The sequence below is a fragment of the Phascolarctos cinereus genome, unplaced genomic scaffold, assembly GCF_003287225.1.
Source record: "Phascolarctos cinereus isolate Bilbo 61053 unplaced genomic scaffold, phaCin_HiC Scaffold_2;HRSCAF=192, whole genome shotgun sequence".
NCBI classification, from domain to species: Eukaryota; Metazoa; Chordata; class Mammalia; order Diprotodontia; family Phascolarctidae; genus Phascolarctos; species Phascolarctos cinereus.
The window spans coordinates 326681708-326707209 of record NW_027555625.1 but is presented as its reverse complement, the minus strand read 5'-3'; the positions used below and the strand labels follow the sequence as shown (position 1 = coordinate 326707209).

The 25502-nt window shown below is 42.7% G+C and overlaps 1 protein-coding gene across 3 annotated transcripts in view; it reads left to right on the top strand.

The window, feature by feature from the left end:
* Positions 1-14396: 14396 nt before the first annotated feature.
* The window catches only part of ACSS2 (acyl-CoA synthetase short chain family member 2), a 29757-nt gene continuing 18651 nt past the window's right edge, over positions 14397-25502 (top strand). For 2 of the 3 annotated variants that reach the window (XM_020998741.2, XM_020998740.2), the window contains exons 1-2: positions 14397-14669; positions 17116-17311. In XM_020998741.2, the coding sequence (XP_020854400.1) occupies positions 14504-14669; positions 17116-17311 (362 nt within the window). In that variant the 5' untranslated portion in view covers positions 14397-14503. Of the gene's footprint in view, positions 14670-14770; positions 14788-17115; positions 17312-25502 lie in introns of those variants that run through there. The other variant, XM_078150264.1, reaches the window with a different exon arrangement.

The following is a 25502-nucleotide window of genomic DNA, read 5'->3' as shown; positions in this document are numbered from 1 at the left end:
TTTCTTGCTTGCTTATATTTGTATGTAGCACTTTGCATAGTACCTGACACATAGAAGGTGCTTAATAAATGCTTTTTTAATTCATTCTGTACATAGTAGGTGCTTAATAAATGCTGACTGAATTAATTGATGATATACCAGGCTGGGAGCAGAGGTATCCCTCCCCACCATTGGCTCTGCTTCCAGCCTAGTTACCACAGCCATCATCTAGGGGAGCAGTTCCTATAGAGAAAGGGCCAGCCTCCTGCCCTCACCTATGCCAACTGCCAACCCTCTGCCATTGTAGGACAGGTAAGCCCAAGAAGCCCAGAGGAATAGCAGTCACACACTCCTACCAGCATTCCACCAGCCCTGATCTTAGTCTGTTCTTGAAGTTCTTGTCTATGGAAGAAACAGTTCTCTGGAGATGTGACCCCACAACTAACTCTGCAGGGGCTTCAGTACTTACTCACCCTGCTCTTCCTTATCAGCCCCTGCTACTGAAGAACCAGAAAAGAGATTTCATGCCAAAGTCCTTGGCATCATCAAATGGTTCAACATCTGAAACTGACACAGTTTTATTCAAAGAAATAACGGTAAAGAATCTGCATTACTACTGCATTGTGTCCACTTTACCCTAAGGACCTTGGGGTCTTTCCATCTGACTTGATGCTGAAGCCTCTCCTGTGTGTGTTATTTCACTCTGTTACAGTGTGAACTCCTTGAGACCAGGGGGACTGTCTTGATTTTCTATTTGTACCCCACAACAATTAGCACTTTGTGCTAAAGCACAATTAGTACTTTGAACATAGTAGGTGCTTAATGAATACTTTCTCATTTATTTCATTCATTCTGTCCTTGGCAGGGAAGCAGCACGGTACTGAGGAAACCCAGCTTTCCCCAGCTCAGCCGTGTAGCCAAAATTATACTGGTAAATATTTAACAATTGGGCCAGGAGGTGGGGGGTGGGGGAGACAGAAGAAATGTCAACTTGACACATTTTTTTAGTTTAATCTGCATTGTTAATATTTTCTTAAATCTAGGCAATCACTAAATGATGTCAAGCCCTGATCTGTAGCCTTGCTCATTTCTGAGGTATAAATGCTAGTGTTTAAAATTTCACAATCAGCTGAACTCTCGAACTCCATGCTGGTTCCAGCATACTCTTGTGTGTAGTCCTTACCAGTGGGATCTATGCCCCTTAGTAGGGTCTTTTGTTGGTTCTGTGTCATTTTCTCAAGGTCTCTGCCATCTTCAGTGAGGTCTATGTCTTCCTAATATTGTCTGTGCCCTTATATGGGCTTTGGGTCACATTTCCCCTCCTCCTCCACCCATAAGGGCTGAGTCCCATAACTAAGAATACTGTCTCTGCACCTTCAGTAGGGTCTAAGTCTCCTTAAGACTTGTCTGTGACTCCTTCAATGTATTCTGTGTCCCCTTAGGAGGATCTAAGTCCTTTCAATGAATTCTATCTCTTTTACTGGAGTCTATGTCCTCTCAGTGGAACCTTTATTTCCCTCAGTGGGGCTTATCTCCATATGTGTCCTTGTCTGTCCTCATGGATGTAGATCCCTTCAGTGGAGTCTGTGGCCTCTCAGTGAAGTCACAGGATTTTGCGTCCTTCTTAGTGGGTTGTATGTCTCCTAAGTGGGGTCTGTGTTCCTTTAGCGAGGTGGCTGAATGGTGCAGTTGTTGAGGGTTAGATGTTAGGGGTGCTGGGACCCCAAAACCACAATACGCGGGTCCTGTCTGAAAGAATTTGACCCAAGCCTTCTTTCAGCCAAAGACAAGGTTTATTAAAGATGAGCCACACAGGCCAGACTCTTAAGGAATCTGAACATTTGTGACACTCGTAAGGAGGAGCTGGCATGAGGAAATCTCAGCCCCTAAATGGCAACCAGGATGGATCTCATATACAGAAAGATTATGGGAGAGATCTAGGAGTGGCCAAGTAGTTTGGGGTGACTGGAGGAGGGGCTGGGAGAAGGGGTATCCTGATAGGAGTAGTCAGTAAGCTGGGGTGACTGGAGGGTCTAGGGAGGATCTGGATGTGAGTGACTGGGAAAATGAAGGGCTAGGCTTCATTGGGCTAACAAAGAATTAGGAAATTGGGCAGAGAGGATAAGGAAAGGCCAGTTGAGTGGATTATAGCCTCAGGCAACTGCTAGAGACTTCCTTGACAAAGTAAGTGAGTTCAAGGAAGGTTCAAGGGTTTTCTGGGGCCATAGACAAATGGGACCCAAATTTTTTGGGGGGTGAGGGGCAAAGGTCTCAGCTTGGGCTCATACTCTATTACAGTGGAGAGACAGCTAGCTGGACCTAGATTCAGGATTTTCTGGGTTCAAATTCAGCTGTGTGATTTTGGGCAAGTCACTAACTGCTGCCTCAGTTTCTTTAATTGTAAAAAAGGGACCATAATAGCTACCTCACAGCTTTGTTGTATTAAATGAGATATTTGTTAAAGTGCTTAGCACAGTGTCTGGTACAAAGTAGGTACTTAATACTTGCTTATTCCCTTTCCTTTACTGTGCCTTCCTCAGTTGGGGTCCACATTTCCTTGGTAAGGTGCCCAAGTTTTGCCTCTTTGTTAGGATTCTCCTCCTTTCAGTCGACTCTTTGTTCAAATCAGTGAGGCCCTTATCTCTCTCACTGTGATCTGTGTCTCCCTTAAGAGTGTCTCTGTTCTGTCAGTGGGATCAATATCCCCTCAGCATTACGGTTAGGGTATTTCCTCAATGGGATCTTTAGCCTCCTCTGGGAGGTTTGTGTTCCCCTCAGTGGAGTCTTGGCCCATTCACTGAGTTCTGGGTTCCCTTGGTCCTCTCTCATTAGGATCTATGTCAACTAAGTGGGGCCCTCCTCAGTGAGGTCTCTGTCATCATTGTCATCCTCATCCCCCTCCCCTCTGTAGTGTCCTCTTAACATATTCTGGGCCTACTCTGCGGCATCAGTGTTCCCTTTTGTGTGATATCTGTCATCTCAATAGTGTGTGAAATCTGTGCCCCCTCAGTCAAGTCTATATCTGTTGAGCAGGGTTGGTGTCTTCTTAGTAACCTGGAGAGCATCCAGGTATATCAGTCTGGCAGTAGGGAGGAGAAGCTGGGTGTGGGTTGAACCAAGAGCTAGAAGGGGAATGGAAGGGAGCTGTACAGCCCTGCAGGGAGGGGAGGAGCTCCAGCCTGGTGAGGATGGGGTGGGGCAGAACAAAAGGGAGGGAACTAGAGATAGGGCAGGTGTAGCTCTCTCCAGGCCACACAGTTGGCCAAGACTGATCAACCCTGGTGGGAGGGAGCCAGCTCCACCCCTCAGGCTAGAGAGCAAAGGGCCTCTGGATTAGAGGTGAAATCTCAAGCTAGGCCTGGGGAGTGTGGGTCAGACTGCCCCAACATCCCAGGAGTTTGCCACATAGTTAGGACAGAATGTAAGGGAAAGAGCCCTGGGCTAGTAGCCAGGAGCCTTGGCTTCAGTTCAATCAATCCACATTTATAAAAGTACCAACTCTCTAGATGCCAAGCATTGTGCTAGGCACTTGGGAGCCAAAGCAGAAATAAAATAGTTCCTGTCATTGAGAGGTGTGCATTCCACCAAGGGGGATGATACATACATATGTATATATTTATATTTTTATATATTGCAAAATCAGTATTTTGTAAAATTTGTATATTGAAAAAAAACCCAAAATATACAAAGTAATTTTGGGGGGTAGAAAGCAGAGAGTGGATCAAGAAAAGTTTCATGTAGAAGGGGGTGCTTAAACTGAGCCTTGGATTTAAAGAGGCAGAGGTGAGGAGACAATGCCTAGATCATTGCCATGGCCTCTTAATTAATCTTTTGCCTCCTCTCTTCAGTCCATTCTCCAAATTGCTACTGCCAAAATGATTTTCTGCAAGTACAGATCTGACTGTGTCACTTTCTACTCAATAAACCCCTAGAATAAAATAAAAGCTTATTGAAAGTGGATTTTGGGGAAAATACAACTGACTCCATTTTGTCCCATATTTGCCTATCTTAAAATCTTTCTATACAATGCCTCTTTGACTTGTACTGAATATCTCTTTCAATACCTCATTTTCCCTAAGCGATTTAAGATAACCTAAGAAAACTAACAGGACCTCAGTAGTTCAGGGAAGTTGTCCCTTTTTTTTTGTCTTATCTGATAAAATACTTAGTAGGCCCTTAACAAATTCTTATCGACTGATAAAGAAGGTACTATTTTCTTTGGTGCGCAGTTATTCTAACTAGGACGCAGTCTTTCCTTTGTAACAATTTATGCATCCTCTTTTTGTTTTAATAAAAATGTCTTTTCCTGCCTATTATGCTCTACCTGATCTTGCCAAAATTGCCTTGTAAGAAACATCTCTTTTGTTACTTTCTCTGGATCACTTCATTCAGAAGAGAATGTCAATTTATGTGTCATAGACATGTCATATATGTCATCTGCGAAGTTGTGAGGCTCATGTGTCCGTCACCAACCGATGGCGTGTGTTACATTCTTGAGTGAATAAACTACAGTGTCCCTGTCTGTCTATATCATGTGCTAGCTTATCTGTGCAGTAGCTAGGAAGGACCCTGACAATTCTTGCAACAAATTCCTCTGTTTAGCTTTTAAAGCATTTCACAATTTTGCCCCAAACTATCTTTTCAGCACAACTGGGCATTACTCTCCCTTCTGCACTTTCAATATAGTCAAAATGGCCTTTCCTCTGTTCTTCACATGTGACACTCCATCTTTGGCCTCTGTGCCTTGGCACTGGCTATCCCTCGTGCCTGGAATGCACTATCTCCTCACTTCTGCCTTAAAGAATCCTTCTCTCTTCCAGAACAAATTCAAGTACCACTTCCTACATGGAGCCTTTCCAATCTCAACTGTTAGTGTCCTCCCTTTCAAACTATCTTGTAATTAACTACAATATATTTATTTGTATTTAATCTCTTTAAATGGGAGTTAAGAGGTCAACAAGTGACAGCTGAACTTTACACCATGTGTCCAGTCATTTAAACTATCTAATGATGTTGTAGGTGAATCTGAGGAGATAGTTAGTCGGTTGTCTTTCTCTGTTAGATTGTAAGCTCCTTGAAAGCAAAGACCATTTTTCTTTTTCATATTTGTATCTCCTATGCTTAGTACAGCACCCGCCACTTTGTAGGTGCTTAACTAGTGTTTGTTGACTGATATTACTAGAGATTGCTCATGTGAAGTGTACCTTGAATTTAATGGCACATGTTTATTATTATATATGTTAATTACTGAATGGATAAGTTATTCTTATTTTATTCTTTTGCTGTTATGCTTATTTGCTTATGTAAGTGTGTTGTTTGTAGTTTAGTATCTGTTGTTTTGCTCATTGTTTATTTGTGTACATACTAATGATTATTGCTTTTTAATTTTTTACTATTTATGATTATTTCCTATGTACTATGGATGTGAATATACTCTTGAGATGTGTAGGTACTATGTCTTACCTGTAACCCAGACATTTTGTCTTTGAAGTAGCCCATTAAGTAATGCCTTGTATAGTGCTATATCTGTCTCATGTGGGGTTAATCAGTGTTTGTTTTCAAAGGTTCTTCAGAATGGTTACCTAGGAAGCAGGGAAAATACTCCTTATTCTTTTAAAGTATTGAGGTCTCTATTTGTGCTATATAGTTAGTTTCCAAACAGATCCTAGTTGATTTTTGCAAGAGACTAAAAAATTTCTGCTCCTCAGAAGGTACATCATCTCCTATAGAAATGTGATCCTGGATTAATGTAACCAAAGAAACTTCCACGATATTAATTGACAGCTGAGGTCACGACACATGAGGTTATATGAAGATGTATTTTAGAGGGAGAGTTCTGAGAAAAAGATGCCAAAAGTAGAAGGAGTATATTAAGACCTAGGGGCAGAAGTTTGACTTACCTCCATCTTAAAATCATGCAGATTTTTGTAGAGTCAGGCACTTACTAGATTCGTGCTTCTCTGCTCTTTTTGTCAGAGATGGAAAGAAGCAGCTATTGCTAGCTCAGCAGCAGGCACCCAGGTTAATAAAGCATCTGAGGCACAGTAAGAATAACATTGACCATTGAGCACTTAACTTTATAGCCTAGATTGGGTGAGATTATCCCTGCTGCTCCTAAAAGCAATTTCCTTCTCCTAAGTCAGAGAGAATTCAAATGCTATTAAATATGACACTCCTCCAGAGTTTATGATTCACTTATTCTGTGTGGCTATACCCAGTTAGCATATATTCACAGAGATTCCTCTTTTACCTCTGTGATTTCTATGCTTTCCTTTGTTACTATTTATTCTAATGGTGTATAAACTATATTAGTGACCACTAACATTTGTTTGTGTGATGTAATGTGAGTGATAGCATTTGATAAGCCAGTGAAATCTGGGATAATATAGTAAACTCATCCAGCAGGTCCACTCCAGAGGCACGCGTGGGATAGGGGGTGGAGAGTGGGCAGTGTTAGCCAAGCAATGGGCTCTCCCTGAAAACTCCCAAGCCCAAAGGTACTACCTGTGACAGCTTTCTAAACCAGGTCAAGGTGATAAGCAGGAGAAATAAAAGTAAAGAGAGAGATTCCTAATTTGAAGCAAGTTATAAGATATTGTTGTTGTGAGCCAGGTGTCTGGCATTTAGAGAGATAGAAGTAGTCTTCCTCTGGAAACATTTAAGGAGAGCACGCCTCAGTTTCCTTCCTTGCCTCTATTTATCTCCTATTCATTATTACATGTGGAATAGTAGCCTTGTAACAGTTATGCTATATAGTGTAAATATTTGGAGCAATCCCTACTCTGTGTATGTGTGTGTGTGTGTGTGTGTGTGTGTCTAAACACAGACTACCTTGGTTCCCCACTGCATTAAAGCCAGGTGGGTTAGATTTTTTTTTTTACTTTCCTCCCACTCCCAGGGTTCTCCAGGATCCTCAAGGGGATTTGGGAGGTTTTTAGGATCTCTACAAATAGCTCTAGCCACCTCCAATATTGCTCCCTTAATTGTAGGGGATGGTCTCCTACACCCAATTCCATTTAGCCAAGAACAGTCAGATTAGCTTTTACACAGAAATATTTACTTCCAAAGGTAAAATCACAAAAGTACAAACTTTCTCCTCCAACACATGAGACATGAGACACACAATCTTCTTCTACCTGCCCCTTTCCCCCGAACTCTCCCCCCCCCCACTCAGACTCTGAGGAGGGGAAGGAGATTAGGTTCATAGTTTAGTTTAGATTTTACAGAACACAGTCCGAGTTTCAAGTCCAAAACCCCCAGGGCTTGAGTCTAGGCACCTTAGCTTTTCAGGGATTCCATGTCAGGTGAGCTGGCTGCCCCATCCTGCCTGCAATCCTTGATCCAAGGTCTCCATGGCTTGACTTTTCAGGTCACATGAAGATCACCTCCAACAACATAGAAAACCAACATCCCCAGTCCCATTTCTTGTAACTGGGTAAAAGAGAGGATACAAGGGAAAAAAAGTCCTTCCCTTCTCACTGCTACAATTCATTTCACCCATACTGTAGATGAACTCTGGATGCAGCAGATAAGAGTGGTTGAAAAGAACACAGCAGAAAAAGGGATGACAAAAAAAAAAAAGAAAAAGAGATGGCAGGTGGTTGTCTCCCCAATTTGAAGTAGGCATCCAAACAAATGAAGCTACCTCCATCTATGAAAGGGAAGTGAACTCTATGTTAGGCAAACTGAGAATTCAGTCTAGTAGAAACTTAGGTACCTCACATCATCTACCAAAATTAGTTCCAAATGAATATATGATTTAGACATAAAGGGTGACATCATAAAAGCATTAGAGGAGTAAGGAAGAAATTATTTGTAAGATATATGGATAGGGGAAGAGTTCATGACCAAACAAAAAGTAGAGAGGATTACAGGGAAGTAAAACAGACAATCATTAGCACATACAATTTAAAAAGTTTTCATACAAACAAAACAAACACAACCAAAATTAGAAGAGAAGCAGGTAAGTGGGAAACATCTTTGCAGCGTGTTTCTCTGATAAAAGTCTCATTTCTAAGATATGTGTAGGGAACTAATTGAAATTTATAAGAACAAGCAACATTTCCCAATTGATAAATGGTCAAAGAATATGAAGAGGCAGTTGTGAGAGGAAGAAATTCAAATTATCAAAAAGCCATAAGAAAAGCAGCTCTAAATCACTAATAATTAGAGAAATGCAAATTAAAACAACTCTGAAGTTCTATCTCACACATATCAGATTAGCAAAGTTGACCATAAAAAATGACAAATGCTGGAGGGGCTATAAGAAAACAAGCATGTTGGAGGTGTGAACTAGTCTAACCACTCTGGAAAGCAATTTGGAACTATGACCCAGAAATTAATAAACCCTTTGATACAGAGATACCACTACTAGGTCTTTACCCCTTAAGGGATCAGAGAAAGACGAAAAGGACCTACATGTAAACTTTTAAAAATATATGTATATATCAGCTCTTTTTGACAAAGAATTGGAAAGTGAAGGAGTACCTATCAATTGGAGCATGGCTGAACAAGTTATAGTCTATGAATATGAATGTGATGGAATAGTATTGTGCTGTAAGAAATGATGAAAGGGACACTTTCAGAGAAACCTGGGAAAACTTGTATGAATTGACGTAGAAAGAGGTAAGCAGAGCCAGGAAAACAAGTTATACCATGACAATTATATTATAAAGACAAAGAACTTTAAAAGACTTGGGAACTCTGATCAACACAATAACACCTACCATAATTCCAGAAGACGTATGATGAAACATGCTATTTGCTAATAGATAATGGACTACAGAAAGCAGATTAGGACATATTTTTCTAGACACGTCTAATGAAGGAATTTTTTGCTTGACTATATAGGTTTGTAACAGGGTGGTTGTTTTTTTTTTCCTTGCTTTCTTAATGTGAGGGGAGGGGGATGGAAAAGAGAGAAGGCAGATCATCTGAAATAAAATATAATTTTATATGGTTAATATGTATAAATATGTAAGTAGAGCCTATATCAGATTGTATGCTATCTTGGGGAGAGTGAGAAAATTTAAAACTCAAAATCTTAACGGAAGTATATTTTGAAAACTAAAAATTAATAACTATATTGTTTAAATAAATTAAAAATATATAATTTTAAAATATAATGTAAACTCATTGAGAGTAGAAATTGTTATATTTATTGTATTTGTGTCCACAGTGCCCAGAAGAATGTCAAATACATACCTAGTGCTTAATAAATGCTTGTTGAAGGCAATTTTCAGAAGTCAAAGCTATCTATAGTAATATTTTAAAAATGCTCTAAATCACTATTGATTAAAGAAATACAAATTAAAACAACTCTGAGGTACCACCTTGCACCTATCATATTGGCTAGCATGACAGAAAAGCAAAATGTCAAATGCTAGAGGGGATGTAGAAAAATAGGGACACTAATGTAATATGAGTGGAGTTGGGAACTGGTCCAACCATTCTAGAGGGCAAAGGCCTATAAAATGATGCATATCGTTTGACCAGCAACACCACTACTAGTTCTGTACCCCAAAGACATTAAAGAGAAAGGAAAAGGACCTATATGGACAATATTTATAGGAGCTCTTTTTGTGGTAGCAAAGAATTGGACATTGAAGAGATGCCCATCATTTGGGGAATGGCTGAACAAGTGGTATATGATTGTGATGGAATGCTATTGTGCTGTAAGAAATGATGAGCAGGATGCTTTTAGAAAAACTTGGGAAGATTTATGTGAACTGATGCAAAGTGAAGTGAGCAGAAGCAGGAGAGCATCATACATAGAAACTGTAATATATGATGATCAAGTGTGAATGAGTTAAATATTCTCAGCAATACAGGATCCAAGATAATGCTGAAGGACTTATGATTGAAAAATACTATCCACCTTCAGAGAAAGAACTGATGGAGTCTGATTGCAGATTGCATACTTTTTTACGTTATTATTCTTGGATTTTTTTTGGTCTGCATTTTCTTTTGCAACATAGCTAACGTGGAAATGTTTTGCCTGATTGCACATGTATAACATATCAAATTGCTTGCTATCTCAAGGAGGGGGAACAGAGAGAAAAGAGAGTTTGGAACTCAAAATTTTAAAAAACAAACTTTAAAAATTTTTGTTTACATATAATTGAAAATTGAAATAAAAGAATATTTTAAAAAGAATAAAATAATTGAAAAAAGACTAATAAGAATTAAATGTAAAAAAATGCCTGATGATTGACTAATTGATTGTGGACAGGAAATTCGACCAAAGCAAAGACACAAAAACAGGAAATGAAGGGTCAAATATGAAAATCAACAAGAAGACCCACATGGCATGGTTTAAATGCCAAGTTGTTTATATTTTATCCTAGAGGCCAATAGGGAGATACTGGCATTTATTCAGGAGGGTTGTGACATGGTCAGATCTATGCTTTTGGGAAATCGCTTTGGCATATATGTGGAGGATGGCTTGGCTTGGAGAAAGAGGAGATAGAAGACCAATTAGGAGGCTATAGTAAAAGTCCAGGTGAAAGCTAATGAGGCCCTGAACTAGGGTGGTTGCTGTGTGTGTGGAGAGAAGGGATTGGAGGAATGAGATGTAGAAGAAGAAATGAAAAGATGCCCTGTGACAGTGATAGGGAAGTCTGGGAGAATGGTGGGGTTTGAGGAAAAAGCTATTGAGTTCCATTTTGAACACATTAAGGTTGAGATGACTATTGGAAGGAAATACAGTTCAAAGTATCCAATAGGTAGTTGGTGATGTGGGGACTCTCCTGAGCCTTTAATGCTTAGAAGAGAGACTTGGGCTGGATCTATAGATTAAGGAGTCATCTCCATTGTCATTATATTGAAATCTGTGGGAGCTGATGAGATCACCAAGTGAGAGTGTATAGAGAAAAAAAGAGAAGAGGACCTAGGTTAGAGCCTTCAGGGAGTACCCAAGGTAGGAATAACCGTGGATAATGATTCACAAAAAGAGAAGGATTGGTTAGACAGGAAAGAGTGCAACTAAGAAAGAACAAACAGTGCCACAAAAACCCAGAGGGAAGAAATTATTCAGCAGGGTATCTGGTTGGTCAACAGTGTCAAAGGCAAGAGAGGTCAAGAATGATAATGGAGAACAGGCCCTAAGATGTGGCAGTTGAGATCATTAGCAACTTGGCAGAAGGCAGTTTCTATTGACTAGTGGGGTCAGAAGCCAGATTGCAAAGAGTAAAAGCCTGAGAGGAGAGGCAATGGATGCAGATATACTTTTTATTATTTTATTTAAGTGCCTACTAGGCACAAGGCATTGAGGGTACAAAGACAAAAACAAAACAGCTTCTGACCTAAAGATTACACTCTGCTGGGGGATGTAACATATACAGACAAGGAAACACGTGATATTTTGATGATGGGGAGAGAGCATTAAAAATTGAATTTTAGGATTATAGATTTAGAATTTAACCAGTCTATCAATCAACAAACATTTAAGTGCCTACTATGTGCCTGGCACTGTAATGGGAACTAGAGATACAACAACAAAAATACATGCTCTCCAGGAAGACATTCTATGAGACATGTACACACATTAGTATAAGCAAAATAAGAATTTACAGGGATAGCAAGGTGGTACAGTGGATAGAGCGCTGGTTCTGGAGTCATGAGGACCTGAGTTCAAATCTGCTCTCAGATACTTACTAGCTGTGTGACCCTGGACAAGTCACTTAATCCTGATTACCTTAAAAAAAATATATATACAAGGTAATTTTTTTTTTGTGGTAGGCACTGCCAGGTTGTAAGTTTTGGGAAAGGCCTTATGTAGATAGTGCTGATTGAACTGAACTTTGAAGGAAACTAGGGATGCTAAAAGGCAGATGTAAGAAGGGAGTGAATTCCAGGCATTAGGGTAGGCCTGTGCAAAGGCATGCATATAGACAGGAGATGAGCGTTTTGTGTAAAGGACAAAACCAATTTGGCTGGACCCAAAAGTTCTGAAGGCAAATAATAGAAGAGACCTCAGGGTTTACTTAGGCCTACCTCCTCATTTTACAAATGAGAAAGCTGAGACCCAGAAAAATTCAGGTCACCCAGGTAGTGACAGTGCTAGGATTTGAACTCAGGTTGTCTGACACCAGATACAGTGTTCTTTTTCTTTCTTTCTTTCTTTTTTAAGATAAGGGGTAAAGGGAGGGAGAGAATTTGGAATAGAAAAAAATTTTTTTTTAAAGGAAGGGACTGGACCTATGATTTCATTAGTAGGGACCTCTTTGGTGAGAAAACTCCCTCTACACATTACAGGCATGCACCTTCTCGGCTTAGATTGTTTCTTACAGCATTGAGCAATGACTTGCTCAGGGTCACATAGCCAATTTATATTAGAAGTGGGACTTGACCCCAAGTCCTCCTGACTTTGAGGCCATGCTGCCCCAATAATGGTAGGAATAATCTAATCCATCTAGCAGGCCTCCTAATTCCAAAGGCTAATGTCCTTTCCACTACAGCATGAATCCAGTCTCCAAAACTAATTCTGGATACTGAAGTAAAAAACTTGAACCATAGCTCTGCCACTCAGCTGTTAAGTGATTTTCTCACTTATGATTCAGTCATGATATTTTTGAAAAACATTTTTAATTAATGGGTAGATCAGAAAAGACTTTGCATAGGAAGTTTCAATTGAACTGGACCTTGAGGGAAGCTAATGGAAATGAAAGTAAGGAGGGAGTAAATTCTAGACATGAAGGAAAGCCAGAGACATTTGTAGAGATAGGAAATGGAATATTTTTTTCAATTTTATTTTAAGTTCCAAATTCTCTCCCGCCCTCCACCACCTATGGAAGGCAAGAAATACAATACCTATTACAAATATGAAGTAATGCAAAACATATTTCTACATTAGCCATGTTCACACACACACAAAATAAAAAACAAAAAAAGAAAAGAGAAAAAAATGCTTCTATTTGCATTGAGTCCATCAGTTCTCTGTCTGGAGATGGACAGCATTGATCATTTCCTGGGATGTCAGTTTGTAAGGCAGTTAACAGGCCAGTTGGACTGGAATACAAAGTGCAAGAAGGGGGCTAATATGAAATAATGAAATATTTTAGAGCCAGATAATAGAGGGCTTTAAATGACAGGCCCAGGAATTTACAGTATTTTCTTCTGAGAAGCAATAGGGAGCCACTAAAGGTTTTGGGGCTGGAGAGGGACATACTCAGACCTGGGCCTGAGGAAAAATTTTTGGGCATCTGTATGGATGTCAGGTCAGAGTGGGGCAGCATTGGAAGTGGAGAGATCAATTGGGAGGGGAGTACAATTGTCCGGGTGAGAGACAATGAAGTTCTAAACCAGGGTAGTGGTTGTGTGAACCAAGAGGAAACAGATTCAAAGAATATGGGAGTAGAATAAACAGGGCTTCTAAAGTAAATGGATATGGGAATAAAGGAAAGGGAAGAAGAGTCAATGATGCAAGTCAAGGTTACACATGGTGGTGATAGGAAATATGATGGTGACCTCAACAAGAATAAGGAAGTTTGGAGGAGCGGTTGGGTTTGGGATGTGTGAAGGCAAAAATAATGAGTTCTGTTTTGGTATTCTGAATGTGAGATGATAATTTTAGTCCCATTTGGTAACTCACTGGGTGATTTTAGACATCCCCTCCCCCTCCCCGAACCTCAGTTCCTCTGTTCATAGAAGGAAGGAGTTGGACTAGGTGATCTCTAATCCTCTTCCCGGCTGTTACAATTTATGAGTCTGACGGGGAGTAAATTGGCTAGGTAGGTTTGAGAAGGTAAGGGCTTGGGCGGGGCCGGGGTTTAGGGTCGAGGGCATCCCTTTCTCTCAGGTAGAGGTATTTCAGTCCTGAGGGTTGAAGGTTTCTTCCTGGGGTGGTGTCTATCTCCAGAGTGGAGAGGGGGAAGGAGGTCTCTATAATTAGGGTTGGGGGTGGTGAGCTCTGTCCCCAGGTCGGAGTTGCATTCTGCCCCCAGGCTTAAGGAATCACTTTTGGAGGCTGAAGGTGGTGGTGGGGAATGTCTACGTCTATTTGAGGTTGGAGGAGGTTCCATTTCCAGACCTGGAGGACGGGGTTAGTCGTTATTTGTTTTCAGGAGCTGGTGGGGGTGGTCTCTGTCCTTTGAGCTGGAGGATGGTCAGATCCTTGCCTGGGACCCCCTTCTCCGCCTCCATCAGGGTGGGGTGATAGTCACCTCTTCCAGCGTTATCACACCACGGGGCGGTGTCCCGAAGAGGGAGCTCAACTTCCGCCCATTGGTAACCCTTCTATCCCAGGCCCCTCCTACGCGATTTGGCCCCCCTCCCTGCCTCTCTCTCAGACCTATGTCCTTCCTTCTCTTTCTCATTTGGGCTCCACCCTGGCATGGCCCCGCCCCACCCCTCGTCAATCGAACCCCGCCCCTTGTAGGTCACTCCCCTTCCTTATGGCCCCGCCCCCGACCTGATGGGCGGGGCTGTTTTCCCCCAGAGCTTGTCAGGGTGAGGTAGAAGCTGTGACTGGCGAGAGGGCGTCGGGCGGCCGGACAGTGACAGCGGCGGGCTAGCACTAGGCGAGATGGGGCTGCCTGAGGAAAGGAGTGGTACCGGGAATGGGAGCGGGAGCGGGAGTGGGGAGCGGACGCGGAGCTGGTCCCCGCCACCGGAGCTCAGCCGCACCGCGCACGTCCCTTCCATGGCGCGCTACCGGGAGCTGCACGGGCGCTCGGTGCTCGAGCCTCGGGGTGAGTGTGCCCGTCTGCGCCTGCGCCTCCGCGCCCCAGAGGGTGGGGGGGGCGGTTCTGGAGCGGGGAGATGCGGAGAGGGGGACTGGGGACTGTAAGGGAGGAGAATGGAGGGGAGGTCTGTGTGTGGGGGTTTCTGTCGGGGAGAGTGGAGTGGAAGGGGGAGTCTGGTGGGGGGGCAGGTGATCATTTGGGGTCTGTACAAAGGTAGGGTTCGGTAGGAGTCAGTGAACAGACGTTTGGGGGGTAGTTGATGGGAAGGAAGTATGGGGGATCCCAGTGGAGGTGATAGAGAAAGTTTGATTTGGAGTGTGAATGAGGGGAAAAGAGATTTGCCAAGGTGGGATATTAAGGGGACAAGAATTAGAGGAAGGGGCAGAAAAGGTGAGAGATGGAAGGAAAAGGATGGAGGGTTCTGTTCCACCTGAGTATGAAAGGGCTTCTCTTCCTTAGCTCTTTTCCTCCTCACCTCAAGCATCCTCTTACTTTCTTGCTTCCCCAGTCTTGCTTACTTATCTAGGCTGCAAGGTATGTTACCCCAATGAAAGTAAGCTGCTTGAGGGCAGGGACCATTTGTTGTTTTTTTGTCCTTGTCCCCGATTCCCTGGTACAATGCCTGTACATAGTGGACAATAAATGTGTATTGAATTGAATTAGGAGTCAGGAAACCTAAGTTCTAATCTTTATTACCCCATTTCTTTGAACTTCATTTTCCTTATTCATAAAATGAGTTAAGCTAAATGATCTCTTAAGTTTCCTTCCAGTTCTATGGTCTACTTCTCTCCTTTCCCATTTCAGCTTCCTTCTCTACTTTAGTTCTTTAATTTCCAACTTCTTTTTGGGAGTTTCTACCTCCATGATACTCCAGTATCTCAGGCTTAACCTTGTCTATAGCTGAATTGATCATTTTCCCTCACTCAACTTGTCTCTTCTGACTGACTTTCCTGTGTCTATTAGTGATGTTGTCATCTCCCCAAGTCATTCAGACTTGAAACTTTCATCGACAGTCATCTTTGACTACTCCCTCTCTCACTGATGTACATCCAGTCAGTCACCCAGTGCTGTTTATTCTTTCTTCAAAATGTGTTTCAAATTTTCCCTTCTTTTCTGTTACTATTGCCAACACCCTGATTCAGATCCCTGTTGCCTCTCCCCTGGACTATTGCAATAGCCTCCTAACCACCCTCCTCTCCATCCTATACTTTCTGCCAGTTTAATCTTCCTTATATGCAGCTATGATTAAGATACTTTCCTGTTCAAAAATATTCTGTGTCTCTGAAGCTTAACCTGGCGCTCAAGACCTGCCACAAGCCAGTCTTCTCAGTGCCTCACATACCGTGCTTATTGTCTCCATGCCTCTGTACATGTCAAATCTACAGTGGTTGGCATTGCTTCTGTTCCCTTTTTGAACTTATTTCCACTTCCTTTTACTGCTCTAGACCATGCCATCCTTTGTTTGCCTATTTAAACCCAGCCTCTTTCAGGAAACCTCCCTTGACCTCCAAAGTCCACACTGATTTAATGGTAATAATAATTAATAGTGCCCATTCTTATAGTGTTTTATGGTTTACAAATTGATTTTATATACACAGTCTCATTGGAGCCTCAAAACAGCCCTGTGAAGTAGATAACTCAAGTGTTATCCCCATTTTATAGATGTGGAAACTGAATCTCAGAGAGGTGAAATGGCTTACCCGAGGTCTCTCAGCTAGAAAGAGCTGCCTAGGGACCAAGGCCCATTTCCTAATACTCTCTGCTGTCCCCTTTATTTCCCCTGCCTGAATTCCTACAGCATTTACAATCTGTACCAAACAGCCTAGTTCTTGATATGATTCTGTCTTGTTACAAAGGCAGCAGCAGTTCAGAGAAGAGAGAGGGCCTAGAGAAAGCTGGATTTGAGCTAAGCCTTGAACAGTAAAGAGGCAGTGTGTCACAGTGGATAGAAAGCTGGCCTTGGAACCAGGAAGACTTGGGTTCAGGACCTGTCTCAAACACAAACTGGCTGTGTAGTCTTGGACAGGTTACTAACCTCTCAGTACTCTAGGCAGCTCTTTAAGACTATAAGTTGCAAAGGAGATGAAGACTTGTATAGGAAGAGGAAATTTCCCCACTCAGGAGTTATCCATAACAAATGAAACCACAGGGTTGAGTCCCTGTCCCTATTCCGTTGAAGGGCAGGAGTGGGATAGGTGAAGAAAGGGAGAGGGAGTTGTGGAAAGGGAGCAATAGGAGCTAAGAGGAGAAATTAGAGTCTAGTTTGTGTAGGGAATAGGGAGGAACCCAGTGCCAGTTGCAGGTGGTGGAACTTTAGGGAGATGAGAGAGGGTAGATGGGGTCAGACAGGAAGGGAGCTGTTTGGACTTGGTCCCTAGGCAGTTGGAAGTGATCAAAAAAATCAGGATTTCTGGGAAGCTGAGTAATGATCTGGCTTTCTTTTTCTATACAGAGTTTTGGGGAGATATTGCTAAGGAATTTTATTGGAAGACCCCATGTTCTGGCCCTTTCCTTCAGTATAATTTTGATGTGACTAAAGGGAAGATCTTCATTGAATGGATGAAGGGAGCAACCACCAACATCTGCTACAATGTGCTAGACCGAAATGTTAATGAGAAGAAACTTGGAGACCGAGTGGCCTTTTATTGGTAAAAACAAACAGTTCCTAGTCCCAGGGAATAGCTCCTTAGGCAACATGAGCCAGAGTAAAAGCTAGGGTGGAAACTGGAAGAAGGCAACTCTGTCTTCTCTCTTATTCCTGCATGTACAAGGGGACCAGGCTGTCTCTGTTCTTCCCTTCTGCAATCTGCTCCCATCCCCACTGGAGAGTCTCTACTCCCGGTGCCCCTTTGTGGGTATCATGCACTTGAACATGGATAGGACCTTGCTAATATTGTATTCTGGGTTTTTTTCTGCCTTCCTCAGCAGGCACCCTAGGAAAGTGCTGGAGGTTAGGGTGAGTAACAGTGCTGGTTGCTTAGCCTTCTGTAGTGTGGTATGCTGGAAAGAGCTCTGGCAGTCATCAGGAAACCTGGGTTCCAGTGACTTTAGGTCAGTCACTTAAACTCTCTGGGCCTGAGTTTCCTTATTTTTAAAATGGGGATAGTAATACCTTCTTTGCCTGCACCAAGGTCTGATTGTGAGAATCACAAAAGGCATAACATTGGGTTTAGAATCAGAGGGCCTCATTTCAAATCCTGGCCTTGCCACTCACTCAGAGCCTTTGTGACCTTGGGTAAATCCCTTATCTGTAAAATAAGAAGTTTGAATTAGATGTTCTTTAAGATCCTTTCCAGCTCTAAGTCTGTGGTCCTGTGAAATGAAATTGTGGACATGAAAATACTTTGAAAAGTTATTAGTGCTCTCTAAGTATGATGGGCTGTTATGGTTATCTTATATTTATTATTGCTCCAGTCTTGTCTCCAGCACCACTCAACTGTCTTCTCTTGGACACTGCTCAGCTTCCAGCTTGGAGTCCTTTCCTGTGGGCTCAGGCTACCTCCTGAGCATTTTGGGGACATCAAAGACTGTTAAAGGCCAGCCAGGAATGAATATTTAACTGCCAGGACCCAGGAGACTTTACTTGGGCACTATTGCTGGATACTTTATAGTGCTATATAAGTGTTAGCTGCTATTATTGTTATTTGACTGGAGCTCTGAAATCTTGTGTCCACCCTGAAGCCCCGTTTCTACCCCATGGGTGAGATGCTGTATGGAGACAGACTAGAAGAGACGAGGTTATTTATTCACAAGGCAAGAAAGGATCTAGGAGACAGGAAGGCAGATGGGAAGAGACCAAATATCAGCTAGTCAGTCAATAAACATCCCTATTGAACCTTTTGGGGTACCCAGCCCAGGCTAAGCTATATCATGATGGAGAGGAAGAAGACCTGATTGTTACTCCTAAGTGTCTCACAGTCTAATTGGGGAAATGAAACCTACCCAGGAAACAAATTCAAGAGAACAATTAAATGCTATTTCAGAGAAATTAAGTGATCAGGGAAGGCTTCATAGGACAAAAAGGAGTTGAGCTGGGCCTTGAAGAATATGTAGAATTTGGATGGTGGGACAGAAGGTGTCTTGTAGATGAGAGGATTTGGGTGAGCTAAGATTCAGAGGCCAGCATGACTATGGGATATGTGAGGGGTTAGGGTACTGGCCTGGCTAGAGAGTACGTGAAGGAGAGCAGCTGGGGCTTAGGCTGAAGGGTAGGTTAGCTAGATGGTGAAAACCTTGAATGCTAACCTGAAAAATCTGGAAATTATCCATGAGCAGCTGAAGGATTTGGGGGCAAAGGAATGACACAGTTAGATTTGTTTATTAGGAAAATTAGTCTAGCAGCCTGTACAGGAGGGATAGGAGAAGACAAAGAGAACAATTAGGGTCTTGAAATAGTCCATGAAATGAGTAATGAGGGTCTAGTCTAGGGTGGGAGTAGTAAAAATGAAGAAATGGGGATAGATTTGAGAGGTTTTACAAAATAGGCTTTATAGGGCCTTGAGAAATTTGTATCTAGAACTTTTAGTTTTGAAAAGGTATTAGCCTCATATATTCTCCCCTAAAACTAGTCAATAACCCTAGCCAGTAACTCTTCACAGCAGTTGGGCTTCAAAAGTAGGACAGGGTGTTTGTGTGTTTGTTGAAAGGAGGTAGGAAGGGGAGGAGACAATGGGGGCATTTGGAGACTGGGATGGAGGTCAGGATAGGAGCATCTGAGGATGGGTCGGTATTAGAGGAATAGTGCTGAGTTTTGAGAGGGACTGTGGATAAAGGGCCATCACTGATCCTTTAGTAATTTTTGCATCACTGCCTCTGACTGCATGGCCTTAGGATGGCTGGGGAAAACCCCTAGTCTAAACTCCTACTTGCCATTTCTTGTGGACCACCCCCCTGCCCTTGCTTTCAGTGGCCTGCCGTCATCCTGAGTCCCCTGCAGCCATTGCCATTAGTCAAGGAATCTGGTATTGCAGCTAGGATAGGGGGCTAAGATCCTATTGAAAGGTCTCCCTCCTTTCCTGGTTGAACAAGGTCAGCTGAAATCACTTTTCTCCCTTTTGCCAGCTCCTGGACCTATTTCAAACCTTCCCTTTGAAACTAGAGATGCTGAGGAACTGATGACCTTGTGGGTAACCTTGAAGGCTCTGCTTCTTGCTTGCTCTGACCTTAAGCACCAGAGAGGGCTGAGCTCTTCCAGATGGCCCTGAGTTTTGGGTTTCAGAATGTGAGATTTAGGATCCTGGTTAGAGTGGGGTGATGGTGAAAAAACCCATAGAGAAGAAAGAAGCAGGTGTTGGTCATGATAGGACAATGAGGTTCTAGCGGGGTTCTGCATATTTGGGGTATAGTCCCTGTGTGTATTTGGATTGGGGAGAGTGCGGAAGTGTGCCTTGTGTCTGTGTTCTAGGGCTGTGTGTGTCTAGAGGGTCAGAGAGAGAGAGAGACTTTGTCTTGACCCAGTGTCCATGGCACCTCTAGGCAAAGAATCACTAACCCTAAGACCACAGGACCTTGCTCAAAAAGTACATCCTTTTCCTGTGCCCCCTTTTCAAGATGCCACAGTCTCCTCAAGTGTCCTGGCTTTGTCATTTCTCTACTCTTGCTACCAAGGGATGGGGTTCCAGATTTGAGAGAAAGGGAAGGAGTTTTCCCCTCTGTTCCAGCATCATTCTTCTTTTTCCTGGTTCTGTATCTAATGGATTTACCTTTGTCACCACCATTCATCCCAGTTGCCTTTTGTAGGTGGTGACTTTCTCCCTCCATGGTGGACCCTTGGTATTTTTAGAATCTACCCCTGAGAAGGCAAGGCTAAGTGGGGTGGGTAGGCTGTGGGTAGTTACATTCATGTCCTGCAGCTGTGCTGAGTGGCTTCCTCTTCTGGGTGTCATCAATTCCATAAACATTTGAGAATGATTAGGGTGAACTCTGGAAAGCTACTTTGCCTCTTTAGGCCTCATTTTCTTCTGCTGCACAACGAGAGAGTTGGGCAAAATCCTTTCTACCTCTGATATCCAATGGTTCTATGACTCTGTCTCAGTAGGAGGAAGGAAGTGGTTTTCAGGAGTTCTTTTGCAACCTTTGGGGAGCTGTGTGAGAAGAGTCACATCTCCTTTTCATATCTCCCTGGACTCAAGTAGGTATTTCAGTTAACAGATAATGAAGATAAAGAGAGGCAGCAAGCTTCACAGGGTGGTAGTACCCTGGGGGTCACTTCAGGCCCCAGGGTCTGAGCCTTAGCTCAAGAGGCTCCGTAATTTGATCTTATCCTTCTTCTTAAAGGTGATCAGGCTACAGGAACCTGCTTCCTATTAATCACACAAACCAGAGATTGATTAACCAGATGCCAGTGTATTAATTTACAGTAGGAATATTCCTGGCTCCAGAAATATTCTTACCTGTCTGTAAGGTGCCCTCACTTTAGTGGGTAAGTCTATCTACTCAGGAAATCCAACTTGTCAGAAAGTTTTCTTGGTAAGTGTAGAATCAGAGCAGAAGGAAACTGAGTGGTATTAAGGGATTATTTCTGTCAAGCTAGAACAGGTTGGTAAACTTTCTTTCTCTAGTCTTAAGGATATTTCTGATTAAAGAAGCTGGGTGTCACCTAGAACCAGAGTAACTTTTCCCCAGGGCAGTGTTTTCTTCCTCTTGGGTTCTCCAGGTACCACGTAGATCAATTTCTTCTGCCATAACAGCCTTAGCTTATGAAGGACAAATTATAATTAATTAGGTGACAGCTTTTTCAACTGATATGAAGAGACACTTGTCTCAACCAGAAACCATTTACAAACCATCTCCTTACTGACTTCTCATCCATTCTGTATTCTTCTTAGGGCTTATTTCATCAGGTGATATTTTCTGATTTGGTTCCCCAGTTCTGGGGGTAGCCCCTACCTGCATGCTTCTATGGTGTGATTGAATAGGCATTTGGGAAATATATTTGGATGAATGCCATAGGGGAATGTCCCATTCTCCTCACTGAGGTTGGATTTCCCCTGCCCCCTAACCACCCACCGAAGTGGCTCACAAAATACTAGCCATGGAGCTGGAGATGCCCTATCCTTTTCCCACTTGTGCTTTGGGAGAGATTGGGCACATGTGCCTATTGCAGAAAGAGGTAAAATTGCCCTAGTACTTCTCTCCTAAAGGTGCCTATCATAGGATGTTAGTGCTGGAAACAGATCTCAGAGGTTCTCCAATCCAAGCCCTACCCAATGCATGAGTCCTCTTTACAACACAGTAATAATAAATGACATTTATATAGTGCTTAAATGTCTGTGAAATGCTTTCCTCACAGCAGTCTTGGAGCTAGGTACTATAGGTATTAACCTCATTTTACAGCCTCAGAGAAACTAAGTGATTGGCAAAGCATCACCTACCTTACCTATTCAGTATTGGAGGCAAGATTGGAGTCATTGTCATCCTGACTCCAGATTCAGCCATCCAACCACCCACCCATTCTGCCTCTCTGCTTGAAGATTTCCACTGGTGGAGAAAACACGACCTTCTAAGGCAGCCTATCTTATTGGTGGAAGGCTCTAATTGTTGGAAAATCCTTCTTTATATTAAACTGAGATCTGCCCTCTGTATTAGCACCTAATTCTGTGGTCTGTAGAATAATATGGCTCCCCTCTTCTATTTGACAATCTTCAAGTTTTTTTTTTATTCACCCAACATGCATTTATTAAGTACTTAACTGTGTGCAAAGCATTGTGCTAGGTGGTAGGGAATTCAAAGGCAAAAGTGAAGCGGTCTCTGCCCTTGAGTTTATCTTCCGCTTGGTGGCTATGATATATACACAGAGAAAGAAACAAATTATTTACAATGTAGCTTTTTAGGGGAGTAGAGCACTAATAATTAAAGAGTCCAGGGCATAAGAGGTGACACTTGAGCTGACCCTTCAGGAGAAGGTCCCATTCTTGGGGGGATGCCTTGTCTGAAGTTAGAGGCAGGAGCAAGGAATAGGCTAGGCTGGCTAGAACATAGAATGCACAAGGAGGTATACAATGGGAAAAAGGCTTCAAAAGGTAGACTGTAGCCTAGCTTAATTTTTCAGAGAAAGAAATAGTGGCCCTGAAAAGAGAAGTGACCTGCTAGAGGTCACAACAACTTCATAGCAGAGCTAGGAAGGAAACCCACTTAGCCTAACTCCCCATCCAAGGATTTTTCTGCTCTATGATTAAAACAGAGTTTTGACCTCCAGGCCTGAGTTTAACTTGGGAAGGGGATATTTGGTTCAGGGAGGGGAGGGAATTGTGTTTTTCCTTGCATCACAGCAGGTGAAGGGGGTGGGATTCTTCCCCAGGTGCTGGTGCTTCCCTGTTCCCTTGTTCCAGCTGTCACCTGAGCATTGCCAGTCTCTGTGAAGGAAGAAATCGGATCCTTCTCAGAGCCTCGGGTTGCTGTTTTCAGAGTGTCCTTTTCACATAATGCTACTAGGAGAGCCCTTAGAGATCATCTCATCTAACCCCTATGTCTTACAAATGAGGAAATAGAGTCTCAGAGAGGCTAAATGACTTATATAGGGTCACACATGAGTTTGCTGGTTTCTACCAGTAAGTAGCTGTGTGGCTTGTTCCAGTTCTGCCACCAAGATTCATGATCCTAGGATCATAGATTTGGAGCTGGAAAGACCTCAGAAGTCATCTAGTGTCACCTCCATATTTTGCGGATAAGTAAACTGAGGCCTAGAGGGGAAAAACCAAAGTGTTATAAATGGCAAGTAGCAGAGCCTAGGCCCTTTGAATCCAGTTGTCTTTCCATTATACTACACATTTAACATGTGTGGTCTTTGGGAAGTCATTTCCCCTTTCTGGGCCTCAAGGTGCCCATCTGCAAGAGGAAGGTGTTGGATACATAGATAGGATCATCTATCTTTAAGATCCTTTCAGTTGCAACATCCCCTGGCTCTATAAGTGAGTCAGGTTTACATCCGTAGCGCAGAGTAGATTAAGCATCAAGCCTTGAACATTCTTTCTCACTGGCTTCTTGACTAGATCTGAATCTCTTTCCCATCCTTTGCGATCCCTTCTCTAGCCACTTAGGCCTCTTGTCAAGCTCCCATGGAAATCTGTTCCATGTCCATAATTGTCTTTGCTTTACTTTCCTGCCTCTTTGTTCTCTTCCCCTTTCTTCCAGCCTTAACTAGTTGGTGTTTGACCATGGCTGACAGTGTATACAATACTTTGGCCTAGGAGACCCCCACCTTCTGTGAGAGAGGAAATAGGTCTGTCTCTCTTTTCTGACCTCTTAGGTTTTTTTTTCTCCTGTTACACAGGTTATCTTTTGGTGATCTTTTCCTATACGTTGTTAGCTGTTGTGTAAATTGTTCTCTTGGTTCTGTTTGTTTCACTCAGCTTCTCTGAATCCCATTTATAATAACATCCCTAAGGAGTTATGCAGATTCTGTTTTAATTCCTCCAGTAATAAAAACTTCATTACCCCAGAAAGTACCTCATTACTGCAGTGCCCTGATTATGGGGAAGTTCTTCCTTATATTAAGCTGATGTCTGCCTTACTATAACTCCAGCTGACGTGTTCCTCCCTATGAAGCCACACAGAATAAGCCCAGTCATTCTTTACTGTGACAGATAGTTGAGCAGAGTGGGCATATTCCTTCTAAATCTTTTTTTAAGCTAAAATCCCCAGGCCTATGAACTGTTCCTTGTAGGCTATTTGGAAGACATCCAGACTGTTGTCTATCAATCATTAACCATTCCATGTAGAACATTCTTGCAGGATTTGAAGTGCCCTCCATTATTTCATTTGGTTCTCATATTACCCCGTATCCATTTTACAGATGAGGAAACTTAGACCCTAAGGAGGTACATTATTTGTCACATAGAATTCAGATCTCAATTCCAAATGTCGGTCAGTCAAACGTTTTTTAAGTGCTTACTATGTGCCAAGCATTGTGCTAAGCTCTAGGGATACAAAGAAAGGCAAAAGACAGCCCCCGCCCTCAAGGAGCTCACAGTCTAGCAGAGGAGACAACAAGCAAACAAATATGTACAAACCAGCTATATACAGGATAAATTGGAAATAATTAACAGAATTAAGAGAGATTGGGATAGGCTTCCAGTAGAAGGTAGGATTTTGGTTGGGACTTAAAGGAAGCAAGAAAAACCAGGAGGTGGAGATGAGGAGGGAGAGCATTCCAAGAATGGAGGATGGCCACAGAGTGAATGCCCAGTGCCAAGAGATGGAATATCTTGTGCATGTAACAGCAAGGAGGCCCGTGTCACTGGCTTGAAGAGTACTTGGGGGTAGGGAAGGAGACGGGAGAGGGGAAGGTCATGAAGAGCTCTGAATGCCAAACAGAGGCTTTTGTATTTGATTCTGGAAATTATAGGGAGCCAATGGAGTTTATTGAGTATGAGGGTGACATGATTGGACCTGCATTTTAGGAAAATCACGTTGACAACTGAAAGGAGAATGGACTAGAGAGGAGAGACTTGAGGCAGGCAGACCCACCAGCAGGCTACTGCAGTAATCTAGGTGTGAGATGATGAGGGTCTATACTAGAGTGCTGCCAATATCAGAGGAGAGAAGGGGGCATATCTGAATGATGTTGCAAAGGTGAAATTGACAAGTTGCATATGGGGAGGGAGAGATAATTTGGAGTCAAGGATGACACTTAGGTTGTGAAATCTGGAAACCACCACAGCTGCTGGTGATTCAGTCCTCTGAGAGCTGCTCCAGGTTGTCTGAGGCCTGGTCTTTGCCTGCATGCCCATGCTGCCCTGTGTTCCTCTTCCAGCCCAGCACAATACACCTTTCCAATCAACCATCCAGGTTGTCTTGGGCTGGAAATTTGTTTCACTCTGTCTTTTTGTGGGTTCTGCT